At 35.8% G+C, this 23,208-nt stretch overlaps 1 protein-coding gene across 8 annotated transcripts in view; it reads right to left on the bottom strand.

Annotated features, from left to right (window-relative positions):
- KDM7A (lysine demethylase 7A) overlaps positions 1-23,208 on the bottom strand; it is a 91,157-nt gene that overhangs the window by 59,463 nt on the left and 8,486 nt on the right. For 7 of the 8 annotated variants that reach the window (XM_062589669.1, XM_062589660.1, XM_062589679.1 and 4 more), the window contains exons 2-3: positions 5,182-5,267; positions 136-253 (exon numbers count right to left, since the gene is read on the bottom strand). In XM_062589669.1, the coding sequence (XP_062445653.1) occupies positions 136-253; positions 5,182-5,267 (204 nt within the window). Of the gene's footprint in view, positions 1-135; positions 254-5,181; positions 5,268-23,208 lie in introns of those variants that run through there. The other variant, XM_062589698.1, reaches the window with a different exon arrangement.

A 23,208-nucleotide genomic window follows, 5' to 3' on the forward strand; every position in this document is an offset into this window, starting at 1 on the left:
TCTAAAGGAAGAGGAAGACATCCTAGATTTTTATTTTCTGAAGCAGAGAAATGTTGAAGCCAGCTCTTCTTAGACACACTCATCCCAAAGAGTTTCTCTGTTTTTTCACCGAAATGTCTAAGTGAGCTTCTGTACCTTGGGAAAGAGCGAGCCCGCAGCTGTTTAACAAAGGTTCGTGTTCCAGCCTGGACCGGTTTGGAACCATCATCCAACTCCGTGTAGTCATGTCTGTGCCAATTCCTCCTCTTCTTCACTAGGTATTTTAGAAGGCTTTACATTAGTTAAATCGGATGGCTCAGATTAGCAGTCATTCCATCAGCGAACCACATCACTAAGATCCACGAAAGTTATTCTTTATGCAGGTGACCTTCTACTTATCTGCAGCAAATGAAATCTTCAGCAGCCCAGGCAGCAATCCTTTGCACTTCTATAGCTTATTCTGTTCCGAATAAACTTGTGTTTTATCCACTGTTTATGTCCCCATAACATTTCTGCAGGTAAACTATTTCAGGCAGGTACCATCTTTATTATGCAAGTATAATACACACATGCAAACATAATGTCCCAATTCTAGGCACTTTCACAAAACGTTAACGAAGAACAAAGGATAAACTAATGTTCTATTACAATTTGGGGAATTTGATACTGATAGCACAATATTAGCTAAACCAAATTTTTAACATCTCCCTTGACTTACAGGGCCAATGAAAAACTAGACATTCTAATTAAAAGTTTGATCATTCATCTGTTTTGGTAGCACCTCCTGTCTGTACAAACAGACCTGTGTCTCTTGTCCTGAAACATTCAGGAGGCTGAAAATGCCAGTTACATTCCCAGCAGGTGCCTCAGCAAAAAGGACTGCTATCCCATCAGCTGGGAAAGAACCTCTAATGGTGCTCAACTTGCTACCCTTCTGCTAACTTACTAGTGTACCATTTACCACACAAAGAAATTAAACATAATAAGCATATAGTAATTTTTATGTCATGTTTCAGTTATTCCCAGAAATAAAAACTAAGCCAGACTCTGCTCTATTACATTTAATAGACTTGCTATTAAAAGTCTGCTCCAACAAGATTTACTGAGGCTAGCTCTGTGATTTAACAACTAGTATTAAGCAGAAATTACATCTGCTGAGGATACAAGAAAGAGAGGAAAGCTATTGTTACTTGTTGTTCATGATGCACCCAAACTCAAACAATTGCTGGCAATACTGAAAACACCACTACCAATAACATGAAGCTATGGTTTAAAAAAAAAAAAGAAAGAAAGAAAGAAAAAAAAAAAAGAAAAAGAAAAAAGAAATAGCTTCACTGCTGCTTCCCCAGAAACAGCAGTTGCTTATATAGGAATAATTGAAATCTTACAGTCACTATAAATAACAGATAATATTCCTAGTGATAAGCTATTGCCTATGTAAGTGGCAAATGGTACCCTTTGGAAGACATTTAGAAGAATAAACTGACATTTACAGCTATTTGCTAACAGGGAAATCAGTGTTGAAGAGCCAGTTTAATGAGCCGACTACCCAAATAATAGTAAAACTTCATAAATAATGAAGCCAAGTTTTATTAAGTTTTAAAAGCGATTTTCTCTATCATAAGTATTAATAAAAGAAACTAGTGACTAATACTAATTTGCAACAAGGCAGTTTTTCCATAAATTCACTGCTGCTGTAACAGCTCATTAAAATTGTAAGATGATACAGCTGTTTAAGAGATTTTACCGCACAAAACTAACTTTTTAAAACTTGTCTTTACAACATTTAAAGACTAGAAGTTAGAAAAAGTCTTTTTCTCTACTTAGCACATGCTAAGGTACATCATACTTCCATAAACAAGAAAACATTAAAGAACAGTAATGAAAACTATTTTCCACTTATGTACCTCTTTAAATTGTTTTCCATAGCTTTTACAATCCCTTAAGCCATTACAGTAACAGTTGCAAGAAAGAATGTAACTGAATGGATCTTTGTGCTCAAATTAAAAACAAATTTCTGTGTAAATTGAAATAGACACAACAACAACAAAAAAAAAAACACCCACACATACACACTCAAAACTAGTGGAAGGAAAGCTTTTACACTCACTCTTCTTGAAAACTGAGGCACAATCCACTTTGACAACATCCAAAATACACACACCAAAAGTACACTACAGAATTACAAGAGAGTTAGTAAAAGGAAAAGAGTGAGCTAGAAACTTTGATGAAAAGCAAGCTAAAAGCTATTTTTAAAATACATTCAAAGCACTGGGTCAGTAACTGTTCTTAGCTTAGGCAAATATTATCCCCTGCCTTTGCACACCTACTGGTCTGTTTGCATCAGATGTCGGGTGCTAAACTTTAAATGAGGTTCAAAACCTATGTACCTGTACAATGAGGCCCTGAGTCTTGTAAGAGGTCTTTCAAATGATATCCAGCAACTAAAAATGCAGGAGCAGTGTTAGCATGGGAAGACCAAAATATTACAGTGAACAGGAAGTAAATGACAGAATACCTGTTCTTAAGTTTGGTACAACATCTCAATATACTGTCAGCTCATATCAAGCACAGGCATTATTGCCAGTCAAAAAAGAAAAAACAGTGGTGGTGAGAGGTTAGTAACAGAATTTGAGAAGGTAAAAAAAAAAAAAAAAAGACAAAAAAGAAGTAATACTCTACAACCACAGCCCTAGTAACATTTACCATACTTTGCGCTTTCTTAAGATTCTGGAGTCAAGTGGTAACACGAGACACACAGCCTTCACGTAAATAGAGCACATCTTTACCCCTAAGAGTCACTGAGATAACTCTGAAAGTAACGAAATATAATATGAAGACTAAAAAGTGAATAAGCCAAGAGAACTCCAAAATGTACCATGATTTTTTTAAAAAAACTCTTTTTTAAGATTCTCGGGATTACTTATTTGGTATCTTACACAGTTGCTTAATAAAAGTCTTGCAAAACTACTGCTCTTCCAGCACAAGAGTATGATTTAGCTTTTGCTGAAATACAAAAAATATGTTGGATAACATTGCTATTACTTAATTTGATCTTTACTAGCAGTTTTCTTTTAAATATTGGAACTCTTCCTTTGTTAAATTGTAGGATGCTGAAAAGTAACTATCTATCTGGTAGTATGAAATTTATCTTTCTTATATGTCTTCAGAAAACCACTTTGTACTATCTTGTTTGATTAGATGGGATTATACACACAAATGTTTGCAGAAATCACAGATACACTTGCCCTCTTAAGTGCAACACAGATGAATTGGTTTCTTTCAAAACTCCATTAGAAGAAAAGATACGATGTGGTAAATAAAAAACACTCTCTGTATCTATATACATAATTTTATGAGACTGAAGCACTCTGGAGCATTGCTGCAGTATTTGAAGACCTGACACCTTATCAGTCTATCTCAACATTTAAGAAAGTAGATGCCCTAACTGCAAACTATGATAGAGCCAATTCTGACAGAATACCTGAGAAAAACTAATAAAAGTCTAGATGAAGACATACTTCAATACATCACCTCTGCTTGAGCTGATATGTGGTACATCTGAAGCTTCTACTAAATCTAAATGATCTACTCATCTGAGGCAACATGAAGCAATAAGGATAATTTTTACCACAGATTCTTGTCTTCAAAAAGACTTCCAGTACAAAAATTACACTTATCTCACTGTCAAGCTGCTAAAGCTAAAAGCTTCTTCATAGAAGGAAGGCTATTAACAGGCATCACGAGGATGGTGAAGTATACCAGTTCTGCCACATCAAGCAGACAAAAATAAGTTTTAGATTTACAAGGTCTTTTTCTTAGTATTCTGAAAGTCCTATGTGTTCCCTTTCCACTCATTGCCCTAACCTCCTATTTCACAGAAAGAACAATCAGAGAAGTGGAAAAAGAAGTAGCTGATATTTGTATTCTGATTTACAGAATCACATGTAGATTTTTAACTGATGAAGACAATCAGAATCCTAAAACTACAAGCATGTAAAACACCATTTATCCTACCTTTTAGCTCCTAACCTGAAGGCTGCAAATTTTGAAGGTATTAATTATAACCTACATATTATACAATATATATATTATACAAGATATTACACCAATAAGGGATACTTTATTACTTCATTCACAATCCACAAGACTAACCAGTGATGGAATTTTTTAAACATATTATTTTTAAATGGTAAGGTAAGTTCAGTTTTGAAAAGACTCTAGATCTTAGTCACTGATGACTAATAAATCATTATTTTATCTTCCAGGAAGAAGGAAAAAAAAAAAAAAAAAAAGACCACGACTCGTTGCCTGGAGCATAAGACATTTTTCAGATTTGAACTTAGAAACTTAATTCATTGTTAGATCGGTGAAATGAATCTTTACCTTGTCTCCTTTCGAGTACAGAAGTCATGGGGGAATTCTAGAAGTTGGATAAAGTAGTGCCCTTTCAGTAGTTACGAAAAGACAAAAAATGTTAATTTTTTTCCCCAAGAAGTGCAATGTTACCATCCTTCCATTCCACCTCTCTATAGCAAATGTACCTACTAAAAGGAGAACTGAAGAAGGGTGTCTCTCTTGCCACTGCATTTGATAGAGTCTTCTGGCAACTCATAAGACTGCGTAAGAAACTTAATGGAAATACATTTACAGATCAGAAACCTAGAATCTAGAGTTGGATAAGTTACAAGGACATAAATGAAAGAAACATCAGCTTTCACTGGACTTTTTGGCATATACTCATCAAGAAAGGTAATTAGCTAACTCTTACATTTTCTTAAAGTTCTTTGGGCCTTCCTAGGTTTTATAATGTTCAAGATTAAAATATGCAGTCTTTGAGAGCCATCAATGTTTATCATTATTATTTTTCTAGCATGTTGTATATGTAGGAGGATAAAGCATCACTGCCAACACTAGACTTCTTTTTTTTGGGGGGTGGGAGTGAGAAGTCCCTAATTTTTATTCTTTCTCAATCAAGACCAGATTGCTTTCTTCAAGCTCTATGCATTTTAATTTCTCTGATCTGCAGCTGTGGTTTGTATTTGATTTTATCTGCACCTCTAGATCAAGGAAAAAGCTGAAAGTTAGTCACACAGAATGAGTACCTGCGAAATAATCAAATCCATCTTGAACATTTCTCAATTGTATATGAGCAAAAACAGACTGTAAGTGTAAAATAAAATTTGAATATCCCATACTTACTTAGAGAAGGTCCATGAAGGATTGCACAGTTGGGACAATGGTATAGATCAATGTCAACAGCATGGTGCTCCTCTACCCCAACACAGCTGGAATAATATTTTCAAAACATTAATGACAACAAGTGCAAGCTTTACTTTTTAAGCTAAAGAATAACTAAATCTTAAGTCTTTACTGAACTTGCTTAGTCTACACAGGCAAAACTGTAGCCAGATTCCAAATTATCTTCCAACTCAACTACTGGGTTATCACTTAATTTTTGAATAATAATTTGCTTACCATTGAACAAATAATGCCATTTACAAGCTTTTATAAAAGGAAACAAGAATCAAATTCCTCTAAAAATGAGTCCACAGTATATAACTTCATTCCATACCTCCCAAAATAGCTTTGATCTCAATTAGAGGAAATGGAGCACATAAAACAATTCAAACAATTCCCTTCATAAAAGCAAAGATGAAAAAAATTAGAATGTCTGATGTCTAAGTGCTGGCAATCGGTAGGAGACACCACAAAACTTCTGTTCTCCCCTCATGCATGTTTTCTTTTACATATTGTAAAAAGTACACATCTGACTTCTACCTCAAGATAAATAATGCTTTTATTTTCCCCTTGCAATCTTTGCTGTACTAGTAGTAACTATATAAGCTACATAAGCAATCACACAAATCACTCTTCAGGAGAGCTGTTTTTGTTTTAAAATAGTAACCAATATTTCAAAGAACATTTGAGAGATTTAATCTTTTCCTGGTGCATATTTTTTCCAGATAAAGCTGTCAAAGTGGGATTTAAGTGGAACATCTTTATAATAGTCATTTCAAAACATCTGAAGTGCTGCATATCTGAATAACACAATGTTAAGGCCAAAAGTTGAAGTTAGTCACAGTGACTTCCAAGTGACTTCCTTTCCTGACACAACAGTACCAAACTGTAGAGTGATAGAAAGGTTTGTTCAAAAAAATGTCTGGAGAAGTCTGCCTAACAAAAAGAACATTTTTTAAGAATTGAAACACTAGAGTTTAATTGGAGAAGCTATGTTTTGAACAAAGTTTTCAGGAAAAAAACAGTGCTGAATTGCTGATAGACATTCTAGTTCTTCTCAGAGGTTCATTAAAGCTTATAAAATTGTTCACTTCTGTGATAGGAAAACAAGACAACAGCATTGAATATTTGCACCACAATTATGTGTTTCTGTTTAATGCATTCTAATAATGTGTGAACCTAAACACTGATCCAGTCAAGTAATGCTTTCATATCAAAAGTGTAATGACAGCACAAACACTGAAGCTTTGAAACAACTGAGCTACAAAGTCTTTTCCCCAGCAGCCTAGTGTCAAAGCCACTGACGTGCTCTAGTAAATGGCAATACTTACTGCCAAAACAATATACTGAACAGTTTTACATTCAAACTGTACCAATGAGCAAGTCAAATATGAAACCAAAAAGCATCTCTCATGTAACTATTGGTAACAAGTACACTATCCTGAATCCTCTGTAAACATTCATCTGGTTCTTCTACTTCCCCCCCGTTTACAATGCCAAGTTTAGAAAGCATATAGGTTTTTACATACTTGCTATTATAGTCTAAATACAAAGCACTGCTGCCAAATGCAGTTCATCACAATTCTTTCAATATTTGTTTTTAAGACTCTACCTACTAGAATTGTTATCACATGCGAATTCAGCTGACATCTAAACAGAAATGAAGACAGAAGTGCTCTTTAAAAATGCATGTCCTATTTCTTCTTGCTGGTGTTCTCTTTTTATAGAAGAGTGACTCATAATTCTAAATGTTTAAATGTTAACACTCTAAAAGCCTCAAACCAGAAGGCATATATATACACACACAAATATATATATAAAAATATTTATGTGCATATGCATCTATATGTGTGCATGTATATATATACACATGCGCGCACATACCAAGATATACATCTATCTTTAGGAATCCAAATATTTTAGTTAAATTTCTAATTTTTGAACAGCTAAAGCTACTTATGTCAGATGATGTCTTGCTCAAACTGGTACATTTGTTCAACGAAACAGAGTGCTCTAAGTGGAAATTCCACTTGCTTCCTTTACTGCTTTTTCCTTTTGCATCTAACACATTCATTATCATCCCAATCAGATCATGCATTACCTTGCTAACAGTAAGAACTTCATATCAAATACAGCAATAGGACCTTCTGGCTTCAAAAATTAACTCTTTATCGTATTCTCTTTATGCATGCTAACTTATTGTCTGTTATAAGACATTACAGATAGCCTGAAGATAAAAAAAAAACAACGTTCTGTTAAGTATTAAACACTCTCCCTAACTTGATTAACCTCATAGTCTTTAATGAAAGTACTGGGGCTTTGTGTACAGAAACAGCACTGTATTAGAATAGCTGGAATGGCCATTCAGTGAAGAAAGCAAACATCTGCAATCTACCGTTTACGCTCGAAACTCTGAACTAACTGGAAAGGCAAAACACTAACTGGAAGATGCAGCAAGTGGATCGAGCAGCAGATACCCGACTGATGTGAAGGGCAAATGGCGTTCGAGCACTTGCAAGAAGCAGCACTGTGAAGGATGCCACAACGAGTATCAATCACACGCAGTGCCGTTGCAAGTTATTTTCCTAAGACCCCTTCCACAGTGTAAACAGATGAACATGACAGTAATCGTGCTAACTGTAACTTTGGACCTCAAGCATCAAAGTAGAATCATTAAGAGGTCACGGAGAGCCTGGAAAGTGTTAAAATATTTGCACATAGTAACATTCCCAATCCAGTGGATGTTCTTCTGAATGAAGTTTCATGATTACTCTTCACCTCTCCATCCATTTTGATTGAAATGTCTTCAGTATATATTACCTAGTTTCTGATTACTCCTCTCCTAAAGGGAAACAGCAGACTAATCTTCCGGAATGGTAAGAAGTTTACAGTATTACAGAATAAAAATAAATAAATAAATAAATAAATACACAGTAGGAGACTATGCCAGAATATATGTCTCTAATTCCGATCATGAAGGTAGAAGGTCTGAACGGGTCCAGTTTTAATGAAAATGGTTCTAAAGCAGTAGCAAGCTAGAAAATTTTATTAAAAAAAAAAAATCCACAAAAATCAGTCTGAGTGGTCCAAGTCTTCTTTTCAGTATTAAACCAAAAATAAAATTTCTTATTTCAAGATTTCATGAAGATTTCAAACTCTTTACTAGATTAAAAAAAAAAAAAAAAAAAAAAAAAAAAGTTTCCTGCACAGCTCCTGCAAAATACCTTCCTCTGAAGTCTTAAGAACATTTGTCCACTTACAACTGGGAAAGATGTCTGTAACTTCCCTAAGGTCACCAGCATCAAGGCAAGGTCAGCAAGAGGCAGTAGAAGAACTGCGAGGTGCTAAGATATTTGTACACATGAACACACCTACTGCAGCAAGTGATTAAGTCACTGCAACTTGGAGGAATCAGTTCTCCAGATTCTCCAGATTTCTTCCCTGTGAGAGTGATGGAGCACTGGAACAGGTTGCCCAGAGAGGTTGTGGAGTCTCCTTCTCTGGAGATCTTCAAGGCCCGCCTGGATGCAACCCTGTCTAACATGCTCTAGGTGACCCTGCTGAGCGGGGAGGTTGGACTAGATGATCTCCAGAGGTCCCTTCCAACCTTACTGATTCTATGATTCTATGAAGTTTGATCAGAAGGTGAGTATTTTTGTTTCAGTCTGAACTTTTCATAGGATTATTCAATTTTGATCTATGTAAAAGGAGCAGGTTGAATCAAAAACAACCAGAAGAGGCATGTTTAACATATCTGAGAGATACCAATGGACTCTGTTCTTATACAAAGAAAAAAGAAGGCTTTTTCTGTAGGGAAAAAAAAAATCCTACAGACCCTGCTCCCTACTGTAGCATTGCTATTCATTTAGAAATCAGTTATCTTGTGCACAGATAATTCAGTATGACAGGTTTAGCAATTATTTCACAATTATGCTGGAATGTCTGCTAGAATGGGTTTCCCAAACACCCAAAACTTGAGAGGAAGTATTATCCCTGAAGATTATGCAGCAGTATATAGTAACCCCCACAAGGCATCTGGCACCTCTTTTCTTCTACAGCAGCACAATGTTGTTGGATTAAGCACTGGATGCAGGCCAGTCACAAAATACTCTGCTGCGCCTTCAAAATCTATTACCAGCTTGCTCTCAAACAGTTCTTGCTATTCCCTTCCCTACTTCTGATGTTAGCAAGTAGGTCCACAACATTGTAGAGGTTGTTTAACTCTCTCTGCTGGTCTAATTGAAAGAATCCTCAATTTAAGAAGAAATTTGAAGCGCTCTTGATTTGGACTTTTATTTTTAAAATGTCCATACAGGGACATGGCAACAGTAAATATACTCTACGGTTATACAAAAATACAAACATAAAAGGCAATGATTACACATAGCATTACATCAGTTAACAGTTGTTAAGATATGGGTAAAGTTTGGATTCCCTTTTCCCCCAAATTAATTGTCACAACTGAAAACACAAATGGGCCAGATTATCTCATATTGGCCAAATATTCCTACCAAGAAATTTCTAAGCTATTTCCTTGTATACTAGACATACTGAAAGTTAAGTTTTTGAAAATTGAGGGATAAAAATAATTCTTGATTGCAGAAAATGGACGGATCATGCTAACAGTGAAAAATACGAATAAATTTGTTGAGAAGCTGAGTTCTACACAGGATGCCATTCTTCTTGGTTCTGCCTTCCGTTCCTTTCTCCTGCTACTTCAATACCATAAACACTTTCTCCACATCTTCCAGCTGCAAGTGGAACACAATCTAACAGACTCCTGCTTCTACATAACTGAACTTCTGTTTCCCCACAGTAGCTTCTGCATCCCTCAACACTGGCATGATACTTTGTGTCTATAAACTTTACCCAGCAGAAGAGGATATGTGATAGGCCACAATGAGAACATCTACTGCTTCTTCAAGAGCTTATTTATGGCTCAAAATTGAGCCAAAAAATCCTGATTCAAGTGTCTTTCTTACTTTCTTCTTAGGACACAATAAGTTCAGGCCCAGAGATCTTTAGGTTTTTCAGTGTGACCCGAACCTCTAACTTGTGCCACTGTGCAGAAAAAGCACAAGTTCATGGTTCTTGCTAGCAAGTGTAATTCAGAAGAATATATTACATTTTACCCAAGCTTTAAAATTACAAAGAATTATATTTTTCAAGCTCTCCCTATATTCTCCCTAAATATTGTGAGGTAATTTTCTTTTTCCTTCTCTACTCTTCTTTCTCTGCCTCTCCAACCCCACCACTGTATCAGCACTCTCAACCATTTCCTGTCATGCCTGCAGGCTTTATCTGGCACACTGCAGGCTTTATCTGTCAAATGGAGGAAAATGTACGCATCTCACGGCATCCAGTAGGAAAAGATTAACAAAAATCCTGGAACACAGAGAAATTCTAGAGATATTAGAAGTATGTTCCCTGTTACTAAGTACACTGAGGTCTACACTATTCCTAGGGCTACAGAGACTTTTCCTGTTAACTTGGTTCATTTTCTGACAGAACAGATAGATACCAAAATTCTTTTTCAATTTCCAGTTTTCCATAAAATTGCTGAGAAGATACATGGCAGTGAGTCTCTACTGTGTCTTAACATGGATGAGGAAGACAATATGCAAGTTTAAGGTAGCAAAGTAGAGAGGAAAGACTTAATTGCCCCAAAATTGATGGAACTACCTCAAGGTACAGTTTCACATAACATTAAACTTAGTGTAGCTATAGGTTGCTGCTGAAAAGAAAGGTCCAGCCCTCTCTCCTCCAACTGTCTGGCCATGGATAGACTTCCATTGGTTTTCTATCAGATTTAGCAATTGGGAGACCACATGACAAGACAGTTCAGCAAACTAATCCAAAGCAAAAAAAATTAGCCATCATGCAACTCACTTTTTTAGATAGGCCTTGGAAACCTTAAGAGATTCTTTAAAACAAATAAAGCCAAAAAACCCCATACATACCAAAAGCTGCGAGTCACAATAATATCCAATTGTTTATCAAATATAAAACTAAATGCTATTTCAAAACATGTTATCTGAAAAGATTCTGTTTTATTTCATCTGTACGCTATTTTGTTTTTCTAAAAATGGTTGCTAAACAATGGGAAAGAGATCTCAATTTAGAAATCCTGTGCTGACAATACACATATTTACAGGTAAAGGATTGACAGGTACCTTTTCTCATCAGACCTTATTATTAAATTTCAAATCATCACAGTTGATGATAACATACTGTTAATACACTGTGCAAATAACTTTGTGAGAAGTAGGCAAGGTGTTTAGCAAACCTTTCAGTTCACCTACAACAAGGAGCAAGGTCTGTAGTTGCTACTTCCAGTTTTGTATCTTTTGGGCATGCCAACAAAACTCAAAGTACTATAATCTTTATCGTCAGAATCAATCAGCAATATTGCAAGATCCACAAAGAGCAGCTCCTCCTACTCCATCCCTAGAAAGAAGGATGCAAATAAAAGCATCTTTACCTAGCAAGAGGATGGGGTAAGGAGTCAACTTGGAAGATTTTAAGGAATTTTGTTAAGTCATTAATTCAAGCCTATTCTTTGTAAGTGTCAAAATGATGCCAAGCAAGAAATATTTGCAGGATAAAACAAAGGAAGTACTAAAGATGTCACTGTCAGAACTGATCAGACAGCCCTCACGCATTTCCGAAGTCAGAAGTCACAATAGTCACTTCTTCAGGGACTATTCCTAACTAGTTGGTTAGGAATAAAGATAAAATCATAGAGTGACAATACTACTCTCAGACTTTTGTAGAGCAATAGCAGCTTGAAAAATAGAGTTACTCAAAGGAGAGTCTAAAACCTAAAATAAATGTGGTCAGTCTTACCAACTTGGACCTCAAGTGCCAGCTAGGCAAACATACAGGATTCTTCCTTTTTAAAATGCATGCATTGACATCCAGTAATAAAAACTGACCAAACAATTCAACATGGGGAACTGGAAGGAACCATTAGCCACCTCTTATAGTCTATAAAAGTTTCTCACTTTTTAAATTATCTCATCACCAAAGTAAATCACTGTAAGCTTAAAATTACTATTATCTTTACCATTCCAGAATTGTTATGCCGCTTATCATGGGAGGACTCCCATGACAATATCCAGTGATTTACTTTGGTGATGAGATAATTTAAAAAGTGAGAAACTTTTATAGACTATAGAAGCATACTGCTACATGTTAAAATAAATTCTTTATTGGGTATTTTTTCTGTAAACATTTGAGCTTGTGTTTTCTCCATATTTATTTACTTTTCAAAATAAAAACATTTCTAAAGAAGGTATTCCTAAAAACAGAATTCAAACAGATTGCATAAATGCACTTTAAAAAGAAACAAAAACAGAGTAATGGTTATCTCTAACAAATATTCCCTCTCACAATATTACCTATTTTCTCCAGTAAAGAATTACATTGTTAGATTTGTATAGAACGTATGCATGTGGGCCCAACAGTATACATAGTTTTAGTACATATTCACACACACAATCCAAAAATCAAGTCCTCAAAGGCAGAAAAATAATCCATAGAACCTCAAAATATTTCAAAATATACTAACTTATTAAAATTTGCATGATCCTATAAGATTTGCTCTATTTTGCTTTCCAAAGGGTCTTCTAAAGCTCAGACTTTCTAGATCTCCAGAATCAAAATTTCAAGTAGATGATAGTTAAAAGTTATACTAGCGCTACCTTTGCAAAGATGTTTTTAATGCCAATGCTCAAGCTCATTCTTTCAGTGAGAAAGAAAATCAGTACTAATAGTGTCTCCCTCAAGTAACAGAGCTTTTCATTCACCCAAAGCACAGAGGCTAAAATAAATAAAATCAGTATGCGATATCCTGTCAAAGAAAGCTCCACTACAGAGAATGCATTCTGAAATAGAAACCTAATAGGAGAGTAATGAGCAATGGATCAAAGCTATCAAGTTACATAATATAGCTTCAGTTACAGATGAACAAAACCTTCTAACTACACTTACAGATACAGCCATGTATTCAATATAATCATCATGGTACCTAAAACCTCACAAAAAGAGAACTGAAATCATTATTTGTACATTAATTCTTCCATACTATAATCCTAATGTAATCAGAAAATGAATTGATACATTTTTTTGAGATTGGACATATGCTTTTTCCAAGATTGGGTTTATTAGTAGAATTTCTTCAATTTACTGAAACTGCTAAAATAGAGAGATGAGAGACAGGACTATACGTATTACATAAATACATTGAGAAGTAAATATTTGGTATAATAAGCACAATTATATTTCTAAGCATCTGTGTTTGTTAAAAAAAACATAGCTGATTTTATCTATATATAATGAATTTATGTAACTATTAGGAACTTAAGCAAAAAATAAAATGACCGTTCAAACAGCAGTCAAAAAACGTACACGCTCAGGAAATCCACAGTTTAACATGCAAAGAACACACACTGAAGGCAAACAAACTTTTCAGTACCATATAAGAGTGTCAAGAAGAGACAGAGTCATGCTTAATTTATAACAGAATTGGCCATCATAGATTACATGTAGCAGTTTTATGAGACAACTGCTTTTGCTAATAACGATTTCAAGACAGGGGCAGAGTTAACATCACCAAAGTACTTCTAATGTATTCCTTCCACTTAGTATCACCCCTTAAGTGCATACCCAATTTCTCTCTCCCTCCGATAAAAACTAGGATTTCTACTCTTCTGCATCTCTATAAGTTATTTTAAAAGAACATTAACAATTTTTGTCATTGTCCTTTCTAAATCATTATTTTACAGAAATTAAGGTCAGAAGGGGCCTACACCATTTTGTGTAGAATTTAGCAAAGTAAGTTGCTCAGAAAAATAATATTTAAGTAAACCACAGAAGACCTCAGAAATAAACACGTCACAGAGCAGAGAGAAACAGAATTTAAAAAGCAGCAGTGCTATTTGAGGCCTTATTTCAGTGTGAAAATGATTACATGAGATAAACCAGGATGATACCAGCAAGGAAATCATGCCATATGGTTTATAGGAAGCAAAGAAAAAAAACCTGTATCAATGTGACCTAAAGGAAATTTCTTTAGCACTTCAAAACAAGTAATCAGTGCAACCTTTCACGCATGAGCAAAGCACCCTGCTCAGGAACTCAAAGATTCTCTGCAGCAGTTCAGACCTCCATCTTCCTCCATTCACATTTTCCCCCAGCGTGGCCAGCCACACCAGAGAAGGAGAAACAATAACCCCAGTCTTACGTTAGGCACAGCATCTTGGCAGAGCTGTAACTGCTCTTAGCATGTTAAAGTCAATGACAGCCATTCTCCTTCCCACAACAGATGCAGGAAAAAGGATTAACATTGGCTATGAAGCAATTCTAGCAATAATGCAATCCCAGTTCCATAGACAACCAGAATTTTAGTTCTGGTTATAGTATAAAGTTTGTAAATGCTTAGTTTTCCTATCAGGTAGCAAGGCTATTACATACATAGATAACAGGAAGATGGAAAGGGGAAGCCAGTACATAGATTCATTAAACCTACATACAGGTACACTTATTCAGGAATAAATCAGCCATGACAACCATAGTACAGCAAACGAAGGCCATCCCCTTCCCTGAATAAAAGCACTCCCAACTGAATTTAAGTGGGGGCGGGGGAGAGGGATGCTATAAGTTGTCTGCACACCTTTGCCTTAACTTTCACACTCCTAGCTTATTTGCCTTAATCTTCCTCTGCACCAACTTGTACACAGATTCTCACTAATTATTATTCTATGTATATTTATGAAACACTGGATATAATTCTAGGAACACCGGAGTCCCAATTCGCTGGACCACAGCCAACATGAATTTCAGTTCTAGTTATACTGCAAAGCTTCTAACAGCAATGTATGCACAACACTCCTATTAGGTATCTGTTTCAAAGAGAGAGGGCCTTGGAAGAGGAGGAAAGAAGAGAGGAATTAACTGAATCACACCAACAGCTTTTGAAGAGAAACCAAGGCTCAGCCCAAAACTACAAATACACGTTAGGAAGAAATGACACAATATAGCTTGCATTGATCTAACAGCTTGAAGCCACTGGAAGAGGCAGGTTACTCATTCTCTTCCAACGCAGCTTCTAGCCAAGCATTGCCCCTGCCCGCTCCCTACATAGCCCTGGTACTGGCCTAGTTACAAGGTAACCTGCTTTGCTTATCTGACACAAAGCAACTTAACCATTTTTCTGCCTGTTTCTTGAATTAGTTTACAGTCAGACAACTCTTCTGAGGGAGTGGAACCAGAAAACCTGAAGCGGAAGAAACAAGAAGCGAGGCTGCTCTCTTCAGTAATGGAAAGCCACTAGGCAAGGTCATGCTTACTGTATAACTTCACCTTCCTTATTCACTGATCTGCTACTCCGACTTAACAGTACTTTTGACAGCATAAATTGCCGGTAGCTTGCACAATCAGATTGCAGGGAACATCCTTCCTCACATCTGAAAAACTGTCTAGAATTTAATCATCTACTCTACACAATATAGAAAACGATGCTACAGACCAAGAGATGCACTTATTGGTATTAGATGCCTTAAGTAAACCAAGCTTTTTTGGATAGTAGAGCATACAAGATGGCCTTAGTCTGACCATCCTTAGGTATACTATTTCCTTCTCCTGATGGAACATTTAGTTTTATCATTTCCTTGAGACTAGCTATATGAAATTCCAGCAACAAGAGTAACTGAGGCAAGCGCCAAGCACAGTTACGATTTTATGCTACTAGCAATAAGTCATTTGCCTACAAAATAATCTTTTCAGTAACTCACTAAAGAACCGCAGTAACTGAGCAACAGATCAAAAATTAAACATATGACCCAGACAACTTGAAAGCCAAATGACAAATATGGCTTTCCATAATGCAGAAAAAAGATCAAAAGGACAAATTTTCAGCCTGATTCCTACCACCTAGTTTGAGAGAAGTATGATGACCATCCTGAAGTGTGAAGGTATCTACCCCATCTCAATAAAAGAACTACTACTTGATGGCAGCCTGTTGGAGAACAGTCACTCAGACTTTTTTCTTTTTTTAAGAGATTGAGTAGAAAATAGTAACAAAATAAACAAAATTTTTTAAAAAAGACAAAAATGGTTCTGAAAACTCATTCACAGTGGTTCTTGAATTCTAGAACTGCCTACACTCAAATCTTACAAAAACCATTTAATATCATACTCTGAAGTTACAGACATCTCTAATATTAGATGTTAGCCCAACCAACTCTTTTCAGTGATCCATACTGTACATTAAAAGCAGTCTTTGATTCATTTGGGAATTTTTTGAAGTATCTTCAGCTGTTCTATTTCTCCCTCAACAGTTAGAAGCATTGACTGCTCCTCATCAGTGAACAGCCTGCATTGCAGCCTCCTCCAGAGTACTAGCAGGTTATTCAGGTTGCCTAATAAAGACGAGCTGTTTAGAAAGATCATGATGCATGGTAAGTACTATCTGTACTTTGTTATTTTGTGCAATGCAGAGCCTGTAAATCTTTCAACATTCAAAGCAATACAGTCAGTAGACAGGATCAGATCATCTTGTTCTCAAGCACTGTGATAACAAAAGTTTTGGAGGTGAACAGGTGGCACAACTCACTGTTTTCTTAGCCTGAGGGAATTGATTAGGAAGCTAAAGATTTTTTTTTTATTGTTATATCCCTTCAATGAGAAAAGATGACAAGCATAACCAGAGAACATAGCTTCCAACTAAGAATTTGAAGACAATACCTTTTTTGTCCCCATATTCTAGCACCAGAAACCACTATTAGCAACATTTTAAGATTCCATTACTGCAAATCCTTTATCCCTGAGTTATTATATCACTGTTCTGCTATTTATTCAGAAAGCAGCAACATCATGCTTGGATTCAGCCTCCTTTAACCTGCTCCTGAAACTGAATGGAATATTTCACCTAACTGGTTTGGAAATTTCTAAATCAGATTGGTTTTAAAGACCTCCTAAGCCTCCTATTCAGCAGCCTTAACACTCTCATAATTTTTATTCAGCATTTAGAATTTGTGTAGCTGTACTGGAAATCAGATATTAAAAAAAAATTACTGAGTAAAAAAAAAAATCTGCTTGTACAAATCTTCTATTCCCTTCAAAATCCAACTCATTAAAAATGCCTTTGACTTTTTTTAAAAAAAATCCTCTGATTCTCAACTGTGTAATTTCCCCCTCCAGACTACAATCTTTTTCAAACATTACTAAGAAATTGTCTCCTAAGCATTTTTGTGAGCAGAGTAATTTCTGCATCCTTCTAACCATCATATAAAAGAACAGATCATGGTTCCAATAGCTACAAAATACCTTATTTTTAAATATCTTACTTCCATAAAGCCAATACACTTGTAGTCAATAGCAAGTAGACAGAGTTGCTCCATTTCTGAAGAAATCAGAGAGCAAATTGGCTCATCATCTCCAGCTCACCATCCTCATTTCAAACACAGATGGAGTCGTTTATTACATTAACCTCTATTTAAGCTATGATAGAGGGAAACTGTCTCAGATACAGATAATGAGTTTAAATTTCAGACGTTACACTGACTGGCTGGCAGAACAGTAAGTGGAATAAACTCCTTCAGTGACCTGGAGATGGCCCATAATTCAGAGATCTTTATTGGATTCTGAGCTGTCCGCAGAGGTCTAGAGAGGCACACTGGCCAAAAGTGCATCCATCCCTTTAGTCCACAAAACTCAGAGAAGTTATTTTTGCACATTATTCTATCTAGAGTATTCTAACTGCTCAATCCTCTTCAGATGGAATTAGTGAAGTATAGTTTTTTCAGACCACATAGATATTTCAAACAGTGCAGAACAAACCTAAGTAGGTATGTGTATACATGAAAAGTGTTTGGGGGTTGAGTTATATCAGCACTAAGTTTTAACTGTATCTTCATCAATTAATTTTACTCTGGATACAATTTAGTAAGTTGTTTTTAATCTAAAGCTCTAAATGGTTCAGGTACAGGATATTGAGACCAGCTTTGTTATATAGTGAACTAGCTGAAGTCACCTAGAGAGAGCAAATTATTTTGCAAACAGATTTGTATTTATTTTATTCTGTATTTTATACACAATTACTTTGAAAGGTAATCTTTGATGCATAGTCTGTGCAACTCAATTCCATTTCTTTTAGGACGAGAAGATAAGATTTTTAATTATGTATCACTAGCATATGTATGTATGGTTCTTAAAAAGTCTTCTTTTTCTTCATTACAGGCAAAATACAGATAACATTAGAACAAGAAAGTAAACAGGAAAATGAAGTAAGAAAGCAAAAGATCTGCTGCAAAAGATCCCCAGAAAATGAGTACAGACACTTACAGTTCCTGTTTATAGAAAAATTATGAGACACTGCAGTTCAGTTATTGTAAAAATACAGAATTAATTCTTCAGGATAACAAGCAGAAACAGCTCGAATTTTGCCTATATGTTTTTACGAGAGAAGACAAAATCTGCTGAAGAGCAATACATCCAAATATTTTATTTTGGGTGTCAGTATTACAAGCAGTGATTAAATGAGAACGTTGATATAAATTACGGAAATTGCGTCTTTATGATTCAAGAATGGAAGTATACCCTATTACAGGCCTTAGGCTCTGTCTACATGAGAGAACTGCATCATTTAGATCAAAACGTTCATTAAACCAAACTTTTCTGGTTTAACTTGGTCTATCACTACACTGATGTAAATCTGGTTTAAACCAAATAAAAGACTACCAGAGGTCTTTTGCTCTGCATCAGTTGTTACTAACTGGGCTAGTTAAAATACCATGTACAATGGGATTTAGCCTTGGCATAAACAGGAATACTTTCAAATCCTTAATGGAAGAGGGGTATATCGCAAGAACAGAGGAAAAGGATATGTCTATACAAGGGTATTAGGGCAAAAACCAAATACGGGATGTAGGCCCTTAAAGACAACCTAAATTCAGAATCTAAACTCAAATCAAATCTGTAATTAAATCTGAACTATTTGAAGGGCATCTGACCACAGAGGTACCTAGCTTACCTAGCACCTCACTGTATGACCCTAAAAATTCCAAACATACCATCTACTCTACTTCCCTGGCACACTCAGCCAGTCACCCAAATTCCCTGGCATCTAAGCTAACAGGCAAGCACAGCTGCCACATATTCACAGGATCAGGCACCAAATAACGGAGCTTTATCCTGGAGTGGGGAGGGGAGAGGTTGTTTTGTTTTTCAAGTGACATGGCAGCAGCACTCACTCCGGTTGCAAGGCTCAAACTTGTTGGTCCCAAGAGAATGCTAATCTCCAGGCTATTTTTTAGGCAAAGTCATTCTTCACCTTCCTCACTTAGTCTTCTACGCTATAGAAAAGATCCCAAGAATTACGGGGCCAGACAGAATGCAACATAACCAAGTATAATTTGTGAATAAACACATATAACAAACATATCTTACAGCACAAACTTTTGCAGGTGCTAAGATATACTAACACTTTTTATTTACCTTCTTATTTAATATTGCTTGACAGGAGTAGGAGAATCCATCCCTGACTATGAACACACCTGCTTTAAAAACAAAATAGGGCAAAACCATCCATTTCTTTAACGATTCCCAGACCTAGTAAGAAGTGTTTTATATTTGTCTAAAACTGACTCATAGATGGCCTACCTTTTGAAGTAAAAGTAACACCTAACTGCTGTCACTTTTCTGGTTTGAAGGTAGCAGTAATGTTTTCCTTTTTCTCTAATTCTTCTACTAATATAATCAAACAGCTCCAGAAAGGCTTCTCCAAAATCAGCAAAAACTGGTAAATGCTTCACATGAGAACAAACTCAAGCCTCTGCCACGAGTGTCTCCTAGATACAGCTTTAGAGGTCAATGATTTCTAAAGAGCCTTTAATGAGTTCATTGATTCACTGAATGCAAAATACTAAGCCATTATCTTACACTTCAATTATGGAAGAAAAGTTTATTTATCAGTTTGTATTACACAGCACAGGCTATGAAGCCAGATACAATTAAAAATGCTTAGAAAAAATAAATCAAGCTATTTGAAAACTGACAATTCCCCAACCTTACAACAATATAATTAGTACTATATCAATTTAAACATATCTAGAGTTAACTTTCAAAAAAAGCACAAAAAAGAAGTTTTTACTTTTAGCAATTCACACTGTACACACAAGACCAAGTTGTATACTAAAATTGTATATTTAGAAACAGAAAAAAAAGAATTAAAATTGGACATGATGAATTGATTCAAGTTAGATTCCATTTAGAGAAAAATATATATTTTTATAGAAAGCTACATTTTTAAATTAATGTAGAGTTATTGTATGAGTATAACTCATATAATGTATGAGTTATTTTCTGCACACTATAAACCGGTTTCCATCAAATTAAGTATGAATCGTGGATCTGTATCAGCATCAACAAGCCTTCTAGCTACTTTAGAAGATGAATCTTCCACACTTGACTGAGAGTGATTGTTCATGGCACAGACATTTTAGCAGAGAGCCTCTTTTTATGGACAGCAAAATTCAAATTCAAAACTTCAAACTCTTGTAGTGAAAGTTAACATTCTCCAAGTATCCTTCACTCTACTATCCATTTCCTTCTGCATTGTCTCCAGATCACACTATCTTCTCTCCATCCAGCTCTTCACTTGTAAAACTGTTTCCTCTTCCTCTATGTTGCTTACTCCCTTTGTAGATACCCGATGAAAACAGAAAAAAATTCCTAGTCTCAGGTCTGATTTTTCACCTGAACACCTGTTCCAATACTGGTTTCCTTGTGTCTGGAATACAGTTCTGAAAAGGAAGCATTTATTTTACTCCTAGCTTTCTAGCATATAATCAGTAAGAATTGTCAACAATCATCATTTAAAGATTTACAGTTCCTCCAAATATGTGTTTTTACTAAGGTAGACACAACATTTGGCAGGCCTATAAAATAGAGAAAGTTTCCTCAATAAAAACCTTAATCCAAAGTACCATGTTGCACAAACATCCTAGAAAGTTGCCGAATTTCCTAGAGGCTCAGAGTGAGGCATATATTCACAATGGAGAGAGTCCAACCTTTTCAGATTGGCATCATCAGTAAACAAATAGAATTTTAATAGGCTGCATTAACCAGCAATCCACAATATAAAATACACTTGCCTATTTAGCCTCTTACTTCTGTCTCCAAGTTCCCAATCAGTCATTAGAAAAATACCGCAGAAAATGAAGTATTCAAAAAAAGTTACTAATATCATGTGTTATAAAACACACATTGTATTTTACTAATGCTGTACTGGCATGGCATAAAAGACTGCAGATGCAGGCTTCCCTGCTTCAAGCTACTATATAATCTGCAAGTGACTGTGGGAATTTTCCATGTAGTTTGTACTGGGAATGGACATCAAGTACTGCAGGGATCTGTCCACTTCTTTTCTCATCATACATCTGCAGAGACTAGCAAGAAACTCATTACAATTCACTCTTAAGATACATAGTACAAATACAATGCACCTATTCCACATGATTTTAGTCCAGACAAAAAAGATGTTTGTTCAGAATCACTTCACTGATCATCCAAACACATCAAAAGGCTAAAACTTTATTTCCCCAATTTTTACTACTTTTTCATAATTCTGCCTCCTTACCCCACATACATCACTGTTTAAGACTGTGTGCAGCATCAAAGACAAAATGGAATTAGATACACTGCTAGCCTACAAAAGCTAAAGATTTACTTTACATTCAGCAGGACTCAAACTTCACAGCTAATCAAGTCAGATACATCCACTGATGTTCACAGGCTAGAGAAGAGATGGCACAAGAGTACTAACATGCAATAAACAAGATTGTGGAGTTAGCTTAGATCTAGCTCTTCATGAAAAAAAAAAAAACAGTTTTTGTGGAAAGAGCACCTGTATACAAGGCATGTATCTACCTTTCTGACCAGTGGGTAGTATCACTGGAGACTAAGAAGTCAAGCATTGTCACCAAGAGTAGTGATACTTTCTTTCATCAATACACAAGACTTCAGTCTCTCATAGTAGTAAGTTTATTCAGTATCCAGTATCAGAATAAACTAGAAATAAAAAGTTTCATTCTTCTATAGAGGGTTTTAGAGGTTTTTTTGATCAGCCAATAAAGTTATTGCCGCACTCAAATAAAGGCCAGCAAATGGCATGCACAATACTTTTTTCATTTTTCGACACTGGTGGAGACACCAACGACAAAATTAGAATTTAGACTTGCTAATAAGCTGTAACAGCATGAGATAACTCTTAAGTACTTTTCCAAACGCTATGTCTTCATTTCAGAAAAATTCTAATCTACTTAGATGCCACTATTCACTCTAGTTCATACCTAACTCTTTCTTATCAGAACTTCATGATGCTTCAAGCCACAATGCTTGAAGCCACTTCCAGTTAACCACGCTGGAAGTGTAAGCTACAGCTAAGGCACTGCTTTCTACTCAGCTAAGACACTCACTTTGTAGCGAGGACACATATGAAAACCACTCAATATAAACAGTTGCCTAATTCTTTCTTAGTAAGAATAAAAACAACATTCAAATTTCTCCTACATTCCTTAGAATATATCAGAGCAGCACGTTTTACCACAATGCTAAAAGATTCAAAATGATGTTCCGATAGGTCCTAGCTACTCACATAGGACAGCATATCATCAGAGGCAGCAAGTGCTGCTCACATTTGCATCCTGTTGATGTGTTGTCAGTGCAGACAAATACTGCAGTGAGAACTGAACTTGAGATGTAACAAACTACACATACACACTATTTGTGGTAATACAGTTTTAGTCACATCTTACTGTAAGCAATATAGCACCAACAAATGCCTAGGACAGCATACCTGGCCTTGATGCTGTGGCATGTCAACGCAGCACACCATCATGAAATAGAAAGGGAAAATATCATCATGAGAGGTGGCCTGGGAACATTTGCCTGGGCACAATGTTACATCAGTGTGGCTACCCTGCTTCT

Source organism: Rhea pennata, chromosome 1, assembly GCF_028389875.1.
Source record: "Rhea pennata isolate bPtePen1 chromosome 1, bPtePen1.pri, whole genome shotgun sequence".
NCBI classification, from domain to species: domain Eukaryota; kingdom Metazoa; phylum Chordata; class Aves; order Rheiformes; family Rheidae; genus Rhea; species Rhea pennata.